The sequence below is a fragment of the Oryzias melastigma genome, linkage group LG20 (assembly GCF_002922805.2).
Source record: "Oryzias melastigma strain HK-1 linkage group LG20, ASM292280v2, whole genome shotgun sequence".
Lineage (NCBI taxonomy): Eukaryota > Metazoa > Chordata > Actinopteri > Beloniformes > Adrianichthyidae > Oryzias > Oryzias melastigma.
The window spans coordinates 21,093,119-21,110,477 of NC_050531.1; the positions used below are offsets into that span (position 1 = coordinate 21,093,119).

Genomic DNA, 17,359 nt, shown 5'->3' on the forward strand with positions numbered 1-17,359 from the left:
TCCGGGAGGCATCCGGATCAGATGCCCGAGCCACCTCAACTGGCTTCTCTCGATGCGGAGGAGAAGCGGCTCTACTCCGAGCTCTCTCTAGGTGACTGAGCTTCCCTCCTTATCTCTAAGGGAGCGTCCAGCCACCCTGCGGAGAAAACTCATTTCAGCCGCTTGTAGTCGGGATCTCGTTCTTTCGGTCACGACCCAGAGCTCATGACCATAGGTGAGTACAGGAACGAAGATCGACCGGTAAATCGAGAGCTTTGCTTTCTGGCTCAGCTCCCTTTTCACCACAACGGACCGGTACAGCGACCGCATAATAGCGGACGTCGCTCCAATCCGCCTTTCGATCTCACGGTCCGATCTTCTTTCCGCATAGATGTCTGGAAAATTTCTAGTTCACTAAATTTGTGAATTGTAGATTCAGACAGCACTAGAGAATGGCGAACACGTATATATCTCACTATATGGTGAGTGGGGGAGGGGATTCGGACCTAGCCCCAATTTGTGATGTCAGAAGTTCAATGGGAGGAAGTGGAAACAAAGAGCTCTCAGCGTTGGGATTGCTCTGCGCCAACAGTCCCGCCCACAACCCAGAGGCCAAAGTTTAATAAACTCCTACCACTCTGCAGAAACTATTTCTATACAAAATGACATTTTTTTATCTTTAATTAAAACACCATAATCATACTTAACTCTTTAGCACTGGAGCTCCAGTGTTTATGTTCTTTGATTTACATCATGTAATTATTTTGATCGTGTTAACGGTTGTTAAAGATTTGTCTAAGCGTCACTGGGGACGCATCAGGTGTCAAAAGGTTAAAAGGTCACTGAGAATGTTTTGAAAATAGAGCAAATGATAATCAAAGGGTACTCTAAGGAATATTCGCCTACTCTTAAAGAAGAAAACACGACCAACAACAACATGTGAGGTAGATTCTAAGTCTCAAGTAGCTATGAGGCTTTTGCATAAAATAAATCATAGTTTTTCACATTGCAGGAATGAAGTAATTACAGTTCTGCTTTGTTTTGATTTTTTTTATTACATTTTGGCTTTATTGCTATAAATCATTCTAAATCAATGAAGACATCTGCAGATGCTCAGTTAAATTAAATGCTTTTCCGTGTCCAATCCAATTTATCTTCATTTGTGGCGTACTTCACAATAAAAGCACCAAAATGTTTTGCATGTAAATGCAGCTTATGGACATAGCATACAAAACAGGGCTTATAACTCGGAACAGAGGTGAATAAAAAATGGAAGTAAGAAAAAAGTGCAGTATCTTTCTGTTTTGCTTTACGACTAGTATACATGGCCACGCCCACCTGGTCGTTGAGGAGGAATGCAGCTGAGTAAGGTGTCAGGATGGCGGTGTAGATGACCAGCAGCAGGATCAGCCAGTCCCACACAGCCTTGAAGGGGCTGTAGTGCAACACCGTCCACTTGTGGATGCGGGGAGCTTGAAGTTTGTACTCGGGTAACACGTCTGCACCCAGAGACAGCACCTGTGATAAACGGGGAATGACAACGGATCAGTCCAGCACAGATTACAATCCACTGGGGTAGATAGAGTCAAACTCTTCACCAACATGATGATCAACTGACACAGCACCAGTACTGCTCCTTTGACTTGATCTGGTCTTATCTCAGTTGTTACCAAAACATACAAGAACCCCAGATTAAATTCCTCTTTTCTTTTGATAAACTTGTTTGGGGTAAGATAGCCGTAGAAAAAAGGTATTCATGGAGAAAAAAGTTATATTCATAAAGACAAATTTGTATTTATAAATTCAAAGTTGTGCATAAATTAATGGAATATTTTGTGCACAACTTTGCAGAAAATAATATAAATACAACATTTAGTTTTATGTTTAACATGTCTCTTTAGAATATTACATTACAGTTTCTCTTGTTAAGAAACTGTCAAAGAAACTTTACAGGCTTATACATCGAGTCCCGGGACATCGATGTTCAAACTGTTAGTTTATTTAATAAACTAAAACATAAAAGAAACTTTTTAGAATGTCACTGATCCCATAACAAGACAATTATATTGACAGCCCTGTTGAAAATTGAGTAAAACAGATCAAAATAAAGCGATTTCTGACTGCATTTTGTGGTTGTCAGGCTACAATAGCTGATTGTGTAAACAATGCAGCACCAAAAGTGGTGGAAAACAGCCCTAAAAGAAGTAGAAGACATGCCACTTTACTCATTAGGTATATAAAAAAAAAAAACAAAGAAAAAGAAAACTTGTCCATTAAAATTAGTTGATAACAGGAGGATAACGTAACAAAAACAGGTAAGCTAACTCGGAGCTAAAGTAGGCTAACTGGTAGTCAACTTTTGTAGCAATATATAAAAAATAAAAGGGGAAAATGCGTCAGAAAGTTCTGTCATCTTTATATGTCTGTGACGAGTCACGCTTTTACAGAACTGAAGAAGCTACTCAAAAGAGCAGCTGTCTTCTAAGTGATTTTCATAAAGCCCAGAGGGCCTCAAGAAAAGAAAACTACTCATGTTGCAGTAATCTGATTACACCTACTGAATGTATAATGGACAGACAGTCCTTGGAAATGACAGAAAGTCAATTCCAGTCACCAAATTTTCATGATATGGGTTTTACCACGTATGTGCCAGACGTCACAAGTAAGCTGTTTGATCTGAATCAACATTTTTATGGAAACCACTCTCGTCTCTCACCAATCAGGAGCTCTCATGTACAGTCAATAGTTACAGTCAACATGAAGCAAACCACAAACTGTAAATTGATAGAGCAGCACATTCGAAAAATAGCGGGAGGACATAAAGGAGGACAAAACCCAACTGTTTCTAGTAGTTTATGCTGAAGAAAGTAATATTTAGAGCTGAACCAATAACTCAACCAGGGCGTAGAATAGATCAGAATTTACATTTGATCTGCTCTGACCAGGAACCGGCTTAGCAATGTAAGTATTTCACTCGTACCTAAAACAAGGGTTTAGCCCTATGTTGAGCCTCAGATATTGAACTCACTCATGCTTATACCCACTAAAAATTAAAAGACAAAAAGTAAAACCTGGCATCTGTGTTGATATATTAAGTGGCCTTTCAGACTATAGAGCAACTCCTGAGATTAGTGGCAATTATGGGGATTTTGGGTGAATTTTGTCAACTTGAAACCTGTAGGATTTTGTTTCTCAGTAACAGCAATGAATTACTCATCCCTGATGCTGCCTCTGACTCAGTTCAAATGGATTTATACTGAATGTTCAGATGAAATGACACTTTAAAGTGACAACAATCCTAGAAATAAGAATTTGAGTAGATGCAATTTAAAGTAGTTAATAGACTAAAATAGAACAATCCCATTTGCCTCGTTTTTAAAAGGACAATAGAAAAATCAGAGACAGTGAACCAACAATAGAAATATGTTCCATTTTAGACATTGTCTGTCTTTTATTTATTCCATTTTGATTTTGTTTGTTCAAAATTTTAATTTGAAATTCTGTGTTGTTGTTTCTTTATTTGATGTTTATTTGTCCATTCTTTAAGTTCATTTCTGCATGCAGGCATTATTATTCTTAAAGAAATATTTTTCTAAATTTGATAGCATGACTGTCCAGAAAAGTGGGAATCGAAACCAAAAAAGAAAATCAAAACATTTTCATCTCAAGCATTAGTAAGGATAGAAAATGCAAATCGGACAGTTAATATCCAGTAAGGGTATAAGAAAATATCGATTCAGATGATATTTGTTTTGATTAAAAATACAGCCAGGGCAACATTTGTTTGATTATTTAGAAGCAAACATGTAGTCCAGTACACGTTTACTTGCATACTTTGTTTTCCAAGTAAATATTTAATAAATTACTAAAATAAAAGTGCCATGGATCTGCTTGAGTACTTGCCTATGACATACAAATGTTAAATGGCGTATACTTGTATATACAGTTGCAGTGTTTATTGTTCTGATCATTAAATAACATGTATTTAACAATTTTATTTTTGTGAAAAATGTATTAGGATAATTCTTAAGTCAAAAAAAAAAAAGTAAAATAATGTATGGTACTGTCCCAGGATAAATCGGGATGTGTATCGTATCAGTACACGCGTATTGCGATACCTATTAGTTGGCCATTCACAACATCTTGACATCTGAAATTGCCTTCTAAAAGTTCATTTTACACAGAATTAAAAAAAACTAAATTAAATATATATATATATATATATATATATATATATACAAATATACTGCAACAGACTGGAGACCTGTCCAGGGTGAACCCCGCCTTCGCCCATCAATAGCCGGGTTAGGCTCCGGAACCCCATGACTCCGAAAGGGACAAAGCAAACAAGAAGATGAATGAATATATATATATATATATATATATATATATATATATATACTGTATATATGACAGAGATCTGAGTCACACTTCTAACCTGCCTTAGATGGTACCAGCAGAAACCCAGGCCTCTTCATTCATTTTTCCTTCACAAAGAAATCAAGTTTGCACAGTCATTCCAAAACCCGCAACGATGCCAGAACTTTATATCCATGGTTCATTGATTCTTTGGAGGGCTACAGCCACCCCTGTGGAAATCAAGTGTCCACTCTTCACAGTTACAGTATGAGTACAGTCTCATGAGTGGCAGCTGCAGCCATGTTGAACGGTTCCCTCCCAAGGGCCATGCCCAGATGGGACAATCAGCAGAGCACCGAAAAGAGTGAAAACCGTGCACACACGCCTGCTCAGTACAAGAGGGCTCATTAAACACAGCCAACATAGCCCTTTATCACATACGCTTTGCCTTGAGTGACCACAACAACTGTGTTGTTTGCTATTACAGCGATAGAGCCAGAGTCCACTGAAGATGATGAGAACTGTTCTGAAGGCACTGACCCTCTTAAGGTTTCCCTCCAAGGCATGCCATTGCCCACACATACATGCTCGATGTACAGAAGCACACAAACACGAGCACGCAAAGTCACACAAGAGGGTTGCACAAGAACACACAGCCACCACTGCCATGACTGCACTTGTGTTTCTACGCCAGCACCTTCACACCAGAGCAAACATTCACAAACACACAATCAAATCCTCGCTATTATTGTGCATTAAGCAGCTTTAGTGGAAGTAGTGCAGATAGTCGACAGCGGCTTGTTATGGATGAAAGCAGGAGTCTGTCAGCACATAGCTGCTTTAGCACAGACTGACTTGTGTCACTGCTACCAGAACCACAGCGAACAGCTGAAGCTCTGCTGCGGCGCTGCAAGCAAGGGCAGAACAAACCCACGGGGCCAATGACATAACCAGAAGAGGGTCCAGACTGAGCTTCAGCCGCCGACACATCCCAATGCATGGCACGGACAGAACTCAAACAATTTACTGTTACTGGGAGAGGAGCGGAAGTTACAGGAACTAAAGCATTATGTAATTGACGGCAACACGACCAAAACAGGTGCATTTTCCTCACTGTAGAACACATTTACTTTGACAGATATTTGACAGTCCAACATCTGTCAGGGATGGTGGGGAAGGACACAAACGCAGGAGACAGGACTGTCCAGCAGTAAGTGTAAGATGAACCACAGGTTTATTTATGATACGTCAATCTTAACACTAACTATACAATGTGGGTGATATTTTGTGCAATATTGTACGATTTAAGCAACTCTTTAGCATTTCAAACTTGATACATTCCAAACACGATTTGAGCTTTAGAGGCGTCTAGTTTCAATGCTAAGACGATGTACAAATGCAATCACTCTGAGGCGTGATTTTAGCATCGGGTGTAGTGGTGTGGCAGCAGGGTGTTTTGTGTTGCAGACTTTAAATACCAAAAATTTGGCAAAAAAAATTGCGAGGAATCGCCAGAAAAAGCAGGCACGGCAGCGTCATGCTTTACGGATAACAGTTATTATTTTAAATATTGAAATGTTTCCACAGTTAGTTTCAATAGAACAATTAATACAAAAAAATATTTTAAGTTTAATCTTAAGTGTTTTATTTACTATTTAATTTGGACACTAGAGGGGTGGAACAAGAGAACATTTGCATTTTAAGGGGTACTCCAGGTAGATTTGGTATTTTCAACACTATTTTTAAGCATTCTTTCCTCTCAGTTTTTGCAGATTTGGTCTCAAGACATGTAGATTTATTTAGAAATAACATGTTTTAACATTTTGTTTGTGTTCAAAGTTTAAAGATGTTTGTTTTAATAAACAGGCCTCAACGAGCAACCATTATATTTTTTAATATATATATATATATATAAATGTATATATATGTAAATGTTGAGGTTTTTTCCAATAATTAATTTAGGCTTTTATCTTGTTGTTTTTTGCTTTTGTTTTTTTTACTGATCCAAACTGTGAGTTTTGTGATCAGCTACACTCCTATTAATAGCTTATAGCTGTGTTTCCATTACACAAGTGCAAAACTTTATTTAAAACACAATTTTGCAGTTACACTGTTACCTATAAATCATAATTATGCTAAACACAAAACAACTTGTGTGACAAGTTCAATAGGAATTAATCTTCTTTAAACAGAAAACAAATACCTGCTAAATGGAGGAATATGTTTTGTTACACTCAGTATCTCAGATTTGAAGTTTATTTTGTGCCAACTGCAGCAAAAAGCCATCCCGTGTAGATTGTGTGATTCAGGTTAAGTTTTAACATTTCCATATCCCCTTTAGTTCCACCATGTGCCGTCTCTGCTGTAAACCCCTCCTGGACTGACTCAAGGCTTTTTTCCAGCCATCTGTGTGAAACTAAACATCATTGCTGCTAGGACAGTTAAACTTATAAATGTCAAGACACATTTCTCTATAAAGAGAGGAAAGTCATGTTTGAGAACAGTGCTAAAGGCTGAAGGGTTGGAGCAATGGGGCAGACCAAATAACTGTTCTTTTTTAATCACTTCACTCACAACAGGCTTTTCGCTCCGGTCAACAGGACAGAGTGGACTGTCCTGGCAGGCAGCACCGTCATCAGAAAGAGCTAACATTTATCCCTGAAACGGAGTGGATTTGCAGAAAAGCCTCTGACAAACTGGATTTATTTCAAAGTGAGTGTTCAATTTCTTTCCTTTCTCAGCTGCAAAGAACTTCAATAATTACCCATTAAATTCTCCCAAAAGGTTTGAAACGATTACGTGAAAGGAGCTAGGGTTTAAAACTTCTGACTTCCTACAAACCTGTGTGGTTCATTGTAACAGAATGCATCCTGAAAACACTAAACGTCACAAGTGACAGGAGATATATTCATATCTGCACATTTTTTGAAAACGTTTTCATGTACAGTATGTGTGATTCACTAAAAAAAGATAAAAAGAAAAGAGAAAGTGATGAGAAGATCACTCTTTTTAGCATGAATCTGCTGTTTTTGGTGAGCTAGCACAGAAGACTTAAAACTTTTCTATGGGATGAATTTGGCAAAAAGAAGACAGATGATTCATTAAACTAACACCGGTTGACAGTGTAAATAAGAAATTGTTCTCAATAAACCTATCTGGATAAATAAAAGTTCAACAACGATTAATATATGGTATTTTTCGCTCTAAGAGACACTGAAAACCTTAATTTTTTATATGAAAATTTGACCTTATAATCTGGAGTGCCTTCTTTATGGATTAACTCTGGTTGTTTACTGATGTCAAACTAATTTTGAAAGGAACATGGAGGTCTGTCCAAATCAGTCAGTTGCTTTGTTTTTCTTAGAACTTGCAAACAAGTAAAAATGCTAATGATGCTAACGCGTAGCAGTGTTGAACTGTTTTTATTCTTGTTCCAAACAAGGTTTGGAGTTAGCTTAGTCACGGTAACATTTGTTTAGTTTTAGCGGTACTGGTCTGTTTTTTTTTTTTTTACATGTTGCAAACAAGGGTGGAAGTCAGGTATTGGAAACACGCTAACATGGCTAACGTGTAGCAGAGTCGCTCTGCGTTTTTTGTTTTTGTGGGAGTTAGCATAGTTACAGTAACGTTTGTTTTAGCAGTTTAAGTCAGCTTTTTGACGCTTTGCAAACAAAATTTGGAGTTAACCGATAATGTAAATATGCTAGCTAATGCTTGTAACGTGGCTTAAGTGTAGCGTGTCACAAACAAGTTGAGGAGGTACTGTGAACACAGTTAATAAACTCTGACTGATGGACTTACCTTTTACTCTGTTGTCTCGTTTATTGCATCTTACAGTTCAGTGTGCATTATTTATGAAATAGGTTCAAAAATTGACCATTCATTAATGGTATGCCTTATAATCTAGTGCGCCTAGTGCGAAAATACAGTAAATCCATCACAAGATAAGGATTGATTGAAAGGTAACGTCATTTTTTTTTATTTAAAAAAAATTCAATGCACAAGAGCTTTAATATTCACCATAGAGGTTTTTCAGGCGGTCCTTTTCAGTCGTTCTTTTTTGTTGTCCGTAAGTTTGAAAAAGAGAACAAGTTGAGGCAAGAACATCACCAATAAGTAAAAAGAACAAAAAAAATCCACACAGAGAAAGAAAAAACTAAACAGGGGTATACTTATAGTTTTCAAACAAATATTTAACTTTGGGTAACGTGTGGAAGCCTTTCATTCAGTCATTACATACAAAAGAGCTCCTTCAAAGCCCGCTCTATATGGGGAAATGTGTTCAATAAATTTAGACCAAATTTGGTGACATTTTTCCTTTTGAATTTTAAGTGAACGTGTCAATTTTTCCATTTGAAAGATTTCGTATATTGTGTCTAATGTTGAAGGAGCTGGGTTCTTCCACTTTCTTGTTATAGCTTTTTTTTTTTATAAACTTTTTATTTGTCCTATGATCTAGAGCTGTAACATGACCCAGGTAAAGGTTAATAAAGTCAAATGGAATCTGGACATAAAACACAGATTTTAACAAGTTATAATGTCTTATGTTGATTAGACTTAGTATTTTTTCAAATCCGTTTGTCTCTTTTGTACATTTACAATGTTTTGTTTAAATCTGCTTTATTCAAATGGTTAAATTAAGAAATATTTATGAATTATAAAAACAAAGTCACTTCATTTTTACTGCTGAGTCATCGTGCTAGCTATACTCAGCATCATTTTGTCATAACAAACTGCTCCTGATGGCGAACATTTGGAGCTGAAACCTGGTTAAACATTAATTCTGTTTGTTTTATTCAGATTTATTTCATTTTTTTTAGCATAATGTTTCTTTCAAAACCTGTTTTTTTCCAGTTCATTTAAGTTGTTAAGCTTTAAATGTTAAATAAAAGCACGATTAAGATTCCACGTTCAGAAGCCGGTAAATACTCAAAACACAGTCAAATGTCTACGGTCAGAGAGCAGAAACACAAACAACAGAAGATGCTCATAAAAATTTTACAGCCTTCACTTTCTGATGTAAACGCAACGACAAGCGAGACAAGGGCACTGCAGCAAAAACAAAGACTTCAGTTTGATACAGATTTACTAATACCATCACGTCCTGACTGTTGAGTAAAAGTATCCCTGCAGCCAGTGTGGTAGTGAGTCAGAATACTTCAGGATGAAAAAAAAAGTTATTGAAGTTTTACTATTAAGAATTTAGTAGTTAATTTTGGCTGAACTTCATAACATGTTTTTTGCAGTTTACAGAAAGTCTACAGACTTTGAGTTTCTTATTATCTACAGAACTTCCACTGAGCTCAGAAATGCGAGTTCGAGTGACCATCTCCAATGGAAAGTCCATGTAAATGCACGGATATGGGCGTTTTGGACTCTCACGTTCAAGGGTCACTACTCGAATTTAAGTCTGTTTTTGGGTTCTACATACAAAAAAATTAAACGCATACTAAAAGTTAAACCAGTTCAACTTTGACCAATCAAGTACTCAACTTTGGTAGTGATGTATGAGTGGCATCATTTTCAAAAGACGTCAGAATTGATCATGAAGGACTAATTAATAGCTGTGGTTTGGCTGGAATTCTAAGACCCCAAGTAGTTTATATATCTGAATAGAGCTGTGAAAGAAAAAGCCTGGAGCAAGATTCAACATATTTGCACCGCTTCACCATTTCACATATTGAGTACCAACAGTCCAGTGTGAACGCCAAATGCCAAACCATACCACACCTCCTCACTGTTTATGTGGCCTTAGATTGCCACGATTACAAACATATACTTATTTGTTTTAACATTAGTTTATTTTACAAAGAAATGTTTCCTTTTACTTTTTTTTTAAACTTGGAGAGTTAATGAAACAAGCAGCAGGAAACAAATCCTTGAAAACAGGACAGATAAGAGCCGAGGCAGATATTATTAGGATAACTTGTCCAGCAAAAAGAGAAGAATGATTTTTAAAGGATTTTTATAACCTTGGCACATAGGTTGAGGTAAGAATCACTAAAAATATGAAGCCTAAAATTTATGATGAAAGGGAAAGACAGAATGTTCACTCTTACATGGTACATATTTGACGTGCTGACGTGTGTTGGATCACATTACAGCAGATTTTTCAATTAACAGGAAGAATATATTTATTTATTTTTCGTCCTAACAAATGGGGTGGTCCTATCTCTGTAGGGTGACCCTGAGCCATGACTTTCATGGATGTAGAGAGTGTTTTAGGTTTCTGTTGGCAAAGACTGATGTGGGACATTTTTGGCCAATAGAGTTTCTCTTGGAGATTCCTTCAGATGGAAACTTTTTTTAACATGTTCTTGTGGCACTTTTCTGATAATAGATCGAGAAAATTAATCTCAAAGCAGACGAAGAAATTCTGTTTGAAGATCATTTTTGTGATGTAGAAATTACGGTGGTTGGACTCCCTGTTCTCAATGTTTGTTGCGCTGAAAGATGTTAGCTTAGGGTTGTGAGGGACTGTAATCTAGTGGGAAACAGATGGATGACATGAATTAGAGGCAGGCTGACTCACTGTCAACCACAACTAAGTGGTGAATTTTTGCCACTCTGCAGAAACTATGTCCTAGAAAGCTTTTGGATTTTGCCTTAAGCGACATAATCATAATTAAAAGACCACTGGGGATGCTTTTGTGATAGATTAAAATATGATTATAGTGGGACTTTCACTCTTTAGTGAACACATTCCCCATGTTTCATCCACAAATATGATTTTTTTTCAGTACAAACTTGAATCTGTAATTATAGATTTTCTAGTATAGTGGTTTTGAATTTGTCTTTGTTCTCCTGTTGTAGCAGTTACAATTCATCTCAATTCTTGTTTATCAAATGCTACGATGTTATGGGGTCAATCAGGATCAGCTTAAAGTGAACATTAAAACAGATTGAAAACTTGAAAAATAGACATTGTAACTGAAAACAAATTTTTAAAAATTTGAAGAAAATAAACCTTAAGTTTTAAAAAAAAAGTTTTGAAAATAAAAAAAAATAAAAAACTTGAAAATTAGAATTTTTTTCTTTAATTTTTGGGTAGCTATTAAGCTCAAAGCCCCACCCCCATGTAAAATTAGGCTCAGCTCAACAGTGAAAACTCGAAAATCTGAATTGAAACTGTAAAACTGAGGACTGAAAGTGAAGATTCAGAAAAGAAAAAAGAAAATAAAAAAAACACTGTTACTAATGGATTTTTTTAATCAGTAATTTTTACATTTAAAGTTTTTTTTTATTTCAAATGTTCAATTTTTTCACATTTTTAAGATTTATTTCAAGGTTTTAGTTTTTTTTATTTTTCTTTTTTTCAAATTTTCTTTTTTTTCAAATTTACAATGTCTTGTTTTCAAATTTTCAATCTTTTTTCAGTTTTTAATTTTTCTTTTTTTCAGTTACAATGTCTATTTTTCAAGTTTTTCATCTGTTTTTGTTCACTTTAGGTTGATCCTGACTTGACCCCATACCATGTGCTATAACAATAGTAATATTCTGAGCTCCACTTGAGTTTCCTGCCTCTTGATGATGACGCCTCAATGATGAATTTGCTCTTCATGAATCGACTAAATTTACAAAATGACTGCTCTCTCTCAGAGGATGATTGGTGTCAGGTATTTATATCATGACATTAAAAGTGTGAAATACAAGACTTCCAATTTCTGTAACCGCACAGTAAATGGATGTAATTTAATTTAGATTATGTATGCGTGCTTGTTATGAAGGTGTTTACGTCCACCTGATCTATGCCTGCCACCAGATCTTTTGTCTGTTTGACAGTTTCTATTACGACACAACAAAAGGACAGACCCCCTCATGCGCCGTCGTCTTCACGCTGCTCTCATCTCCAGTATTAATCAGCACCATCAAGTGCAGGTAAAACAGTGCCTCCACAGATGTAAATCTTTTTTCGTCTTCCTCTCATCCCCCTCATCGTTTATCCTGTTCAGATTTGCCTCCGCCTCCAGGCCTCTTTCACTCTCGCTCGCTCTGTCCATTTTTGCCTCTTCCCAAATAAGAGGCGACTTGACATAAAAGCGGTGAGGTAACAGCACACGCGAAGCTGCTCCGGGGAAGCTGACATATGCTTTTGTGCACACACGCACAAATCCACCAGAATTTTGTTAATCTACAGCTCCAGAAGTCTCCAGAGTCTTGGGTGTCGGCTCTCAGCTTAAGTGTTTAATCTCTGTGCTGCCTGTGTGCTTCCACACTGAAAACTGCTTTCATCTGGCAGAAATCAACTTGAAGACAATGTTCTCTTAAGGGCAACAACTGTGGCGCAACAGAAACTCCCTTTCAGCTCATTTTTCTTTGTTGAAATATCATCTAGATTTGCAGTTAACAGAAAAAAATAGCGAATTTCATTTTCTGAAAGCAGCAGAACGGCCTTCACTGACGTCAGAGTTCCCATCGTCGGAGACTGATGAGATTCCATGAGGCTTTACGGGGAGCCGCATGTGATCAGACGGTGCCACCGTGCATTAGGTTCAAACTGAGGAAGCGGGCCGCTTTGGAGAAAAGATGCTGATGTGTGAAGCTGTATGGGGACATACCATAAACACATTTTGCTCATTGGACATTATGCCTGTGATCCTTATGTGACCCACTGCTGTTGACATGCAGAGCCTGGACGTGGCAGCCAACCAGAGTCTGGTGATCACTACACATGCTACTCTTTGTCACAACCGCACATACGGGTGGATATGAGTTGTTTGTGGGCAAAAAAAGGGAGGAAATTGTACGGGGGCATGTACAACAATGTAAGATTGTAAACCGCTTAGTGATGCTGTAGAAACAGCGTAGCATGCTAGTGAACTCCGTTAAAGCGAGCTCTGCTGTATCGAAATAGTGAGCTCTACTGTAGCATGCTAGTGAACTCATCTTTATCAAGCTAGCAACCCCCCATTTAGTGAGCTAGCAAACTCCAGTGTAGCAAGCTAGCATGCTTTTCTGTAGCAAGCTAGCAAGCTTCTCTGTTGCGAGCTACACTAGCAAGCACCGCTGTATCAAGCTAGCGAGCACCGCTGTAGCAAGCTAGGGAGCTCTGCTGTCCACTGGGCGGCTGCCTAGCATAGCCAGCGTACCCACTGTGTGCCCACTTAAGCCAGTGTGGACAAACATAGGTGGGGCCACCACAGAAACTGTGGACAAACCCATTTGGGGCCCACATTTTCTGAGCACTTTTAAACCAAATGTCGCCCACTTGGCCTTGCTGGCTGGGATCTGACACGCCGGACACAGCTAACAGTGCCCGGTTGTTAGCGTCCGGTTGTTAGCGTCCACTGTGGCGTTAAAGGAAAACTCTTCATCCCAAAGTCGACGTTTAAACCAGCTATAAACAAACTGATGGAACATATTTTTATGCAAGACTACAAAGTTAAAGTTGAATGTTTACAGTTTAAAAAATATTTACACTAAGCAGTGTCGACATTTTTTATCCTATTATTTTAAAGTGATCTTGAAGACCTATCGCTTGTGTTTGCAAATAACAATCATCGAATATTGAAGCTAAGTTTATACTATATATCAGTATCTGCAATTATCGGCCACAGTTGCAGGGAAAATTTCGGTTATCGTATCGGGCGGAAAAAATGATATCAGCCCATCCCTAATCGTCATACAGATTTTTCCTTTTTTTAAGTGCTGATATTAGACAATCAGAGTGTGGTTTGTGTGGATGTCCTATAGGTGTCCTCCGGGCACTGACATATCACTTGCACACCAGAGTCAGTACCTTACAGGCAACTTAAGTCCTGCATAGAGGACACCGTACAATAGCATCACCTGTACATCATACGTGATGATGGGCCTGATTAAACTTTCTATCTTTGACACCCTTGGTCTAGGTTCAACAGGAAGCATCTGGGATAGGCTCCAGCAGCCTCTTGACCCCAAAAGAGACTCAGCGGGTTCAGATAATGTGATGTCATTACAATACCAAAAGATACAGTATATTTATAATGACATTACTTGCATTCTTGAAATTTACCTTTTTCTTACTTATATAAAATTTCTTAAGCAAATAGTTTGAAAGCTTAATTTATGTCATTTTCTTTATCTGCGGTTGTTGAAATATTTTGCTTAGACGAAATCTCTTCCAATGTTTTGAAAACCATCCAATGTTTAACTGGCAAAGCAGAATTGTTGTTAGTCATTTGTCCATATTTAGTCTGGTTTAGCTTGACAGCAACAAGAGGCTCCATCAGGATATGTGTCACAGATTGTATGACAAGGTAGTGATTGATGGATGGATGGACTTCTGGGAGTAAATGGCAAAGATTTACATGATTTCCTCCCCATACTGACAGATTCGGCAGTGACGTGTTTTTCCCGTCTGTGCTTCTTTTCTCAGCAGCTGTTTCTTTTTTGTCTCCTATCACCAGGAAATGCATCTTTCTTACAGCTGGATGATGAGGCTGGGCTGCATATTAAATCCTCCCATTGGGGTTCTTAATCTGAGCAGAGCCAGAATCCTGTCTGACTTTTTTTAAACCTTTTTTTTGACACTTTGCTCATTAATATCGAGGACTGGGTTTCCTGTGACACGTGTTCTATAGAAAAGTAGACATGTGAATGTTCACAAAAGCCCTTCACTGAAAAAGACACCTGCAGCAGTGATACAGCCCTCAGTGAATACTGGTTCCAAACTCCATCAGTGACGGGTTTCATCGGCTCGTGTACCATCTGTAAGATGAAACTTCACCGTGGGATTTTCACAGCAGCTCGGAGCTTCCAGTGGGAACAGGGATTCTGTAAAGTGATTCAGTCATGTTATACAGGATGAGTGTGGGAGACAGGAACTGCCCCCATTAGACTCCTTTGGCAAGATATACCTGTGGTTCTTTCTTATCAAGTGAGTTTTCAGATCAAAATGTCCTAAATTCCAAACAAAAATGCTCAGCTTAAAAATAAAACTTTCAAAGTTACAAATAAAAATATTAAATGTTTGCTTTTTAAAATCTTTTTCTTTGATTTGGAAAAATATTTTTGCTTTTGCAACAAGATTGTTTTCAGATGCATCGTCCCTCATCTTACTTTCTCCATATCTTTGAGTTTATATTCATAAGTTTCAGTGTAGAGTGATATATGTGCCACCAAATGTCCAATTGAAGACAAGAGGGTTCATCTTGATTGGTCTAGACTATCCGATCAAGTGTCTCTGCCTCGCATTGACGGTACTTGGAGACGGACACAGACTTTGTTTTAGTTCTGTGCCACCGAAATTCTGTAGTTTTTAGCCCGTTTCTCTTTTAGCAGAACTCAGAAGGATCAGCAAAGCCAAAATAAAACAGTATTTATTTATGTCAGTGTAGCGTTCAGCTTGTTTAAAATGTTTGCAGCAGAAACTAAAATAAAAAAAATTAAAAAGTATCAGATTTGTTCAGCCAGAAGTTACATTATGATTACGATTTTTATCTAAACTCTTGTTTTTCTTTTTTATATAAATGTTAAAATACAAAGGCAAAATAGCATTTTTCATTAATAATTTTGTCTATTACTTTACACAAAAGCACATGAGTTTTGAAAAAAATAAGGAACCTTTTGCACAGGGAAAAGAAAAAATGAACATTGAAAGTTCAAAATACTATTTCTTCTGCTTATACATGAGGTCTACTTTGGTGAGCCATCATTCTTTTCATTACTTACTACTGCTGTTAATTCCAATATAAAACATTGTGCAGCACAAGGTAAAATGTGCTTCATTTTTTTTGGAATAACAAAGAGATCTTAAAGAGACTCAAACTTTTTTTACCAATATTTTGCTCCGGAGGATTCATAGATCACACAGGCCTGTTTAGTGTAAAGGAAAGGAGATCCTCAGATATAAATTCCCAAATCTGACCTAATAAAATGTAATAAATGCTGAAAAACAGTATGAATTATTTTTAAAATGATTAAAAATTAATTTTTCTTTAGTTAAAGAGGCAAAATCGAGGGTAAAAGAGCCTGTTTGGCTAAAGAAACTCTGTAGAAGACACCATGTTAGTCAAATAAAATGATGTGATTGGATAGATCTAGAGCTATCAAAGCAAGAATAATGCATGTGTAATACAATCAACAGAGGTTTAGATCCATACGATATGTCAGACAGGACAACCAGACGTCAAATTATAGATCGCTTGAAAGGGAGTGGGAAGAAGCGAACTTATATAATCCCATCCCGGCACTACCAAACCATATTCTTTACGTGAATTATCATTTTTCGGGTTATAACTTATAATCAGACATTTGTATCGTACCAACGCAGATTCAGGTCATTAGGAATCCTCAAATAACAATAAATCACATGACGGTGTAGCAGAGTTAGCTGAGGCTGGGCGTCGTCTAGATGTTTTTCACGATGAGCGGTTCTTCTTCGGGGCCACAGTCAGCTCTCTTTCTTGCAGAAATACGACTTGTTTTGCAGTAATTCTGTGATCATTCAAGTTTTTATTGCCTTGAATTCGATGACCGTTTGGAGATCTTCTGACTCACTTGCTGACCCTGAACTGGAAGTAAAACTTCATGCATGGACCCACTTGTATGTGCTTGGCAGTTTGGTGGCACACTTATAACACGAACTGAAACTTTTGAATGCAAAAGTTGCACGTGTGAGTGTATTTACAATATTACCCAACTTTAGTGCAAATCGTAAAAAACAGGCAGACACTGCTACTGTGACTATGCTAACTCTTAACCTTGTTAGTAACATAAAAAAAACATGGTCGAACACGTTATCCATGTTCGCAAATCCACAATAACGCCTAAACTTGTTTGCAACACATAAGACAACAGACTGATACTGCTAAAACAAACATTGCTGTGATTATGTTAAGTCTGAACTCTGTTAGTAACATAAAAATTACAGTCCAACACTGCAACACATTAGCTATGCTAGTATATTCACAATAACACCCAAACTTGTTTGTAATTTGCAAGACAACAGACTGATACCACTAAAACAAACATTACTGTGACTATGCTAACTCCTAACCTTGTTAGTAATGTAAAATAAAACACGAACCAACAATGCTAC

At 37.4% G+C, this 17,359-nt stretch overlaps 1 protein-coding gene across 1 annotated transcript in view; it reads right to left on the reverse strand.

The window, feature by feature from the left end:
* Positions 1 to 17,359, reverse strand: part of kcnh2b (potassium voltage-gated channel, subfamily H (eag-related), member 2b) — a 258,122-nt gene that overhangs the window by 24,840 nt on the left and 215,923 nt on the right. The window contains exon 7 of the mRNA XM_036217494.1: positions 1,312 to 1,497. Coding sequence (XP_036073387.1) covers positions 1,312 to 1,497 — 186 coding nt within the window. The remainder of the gene's footprint in view (positions 1 to 1,311; positions 1,498 to 17,359) is intronic.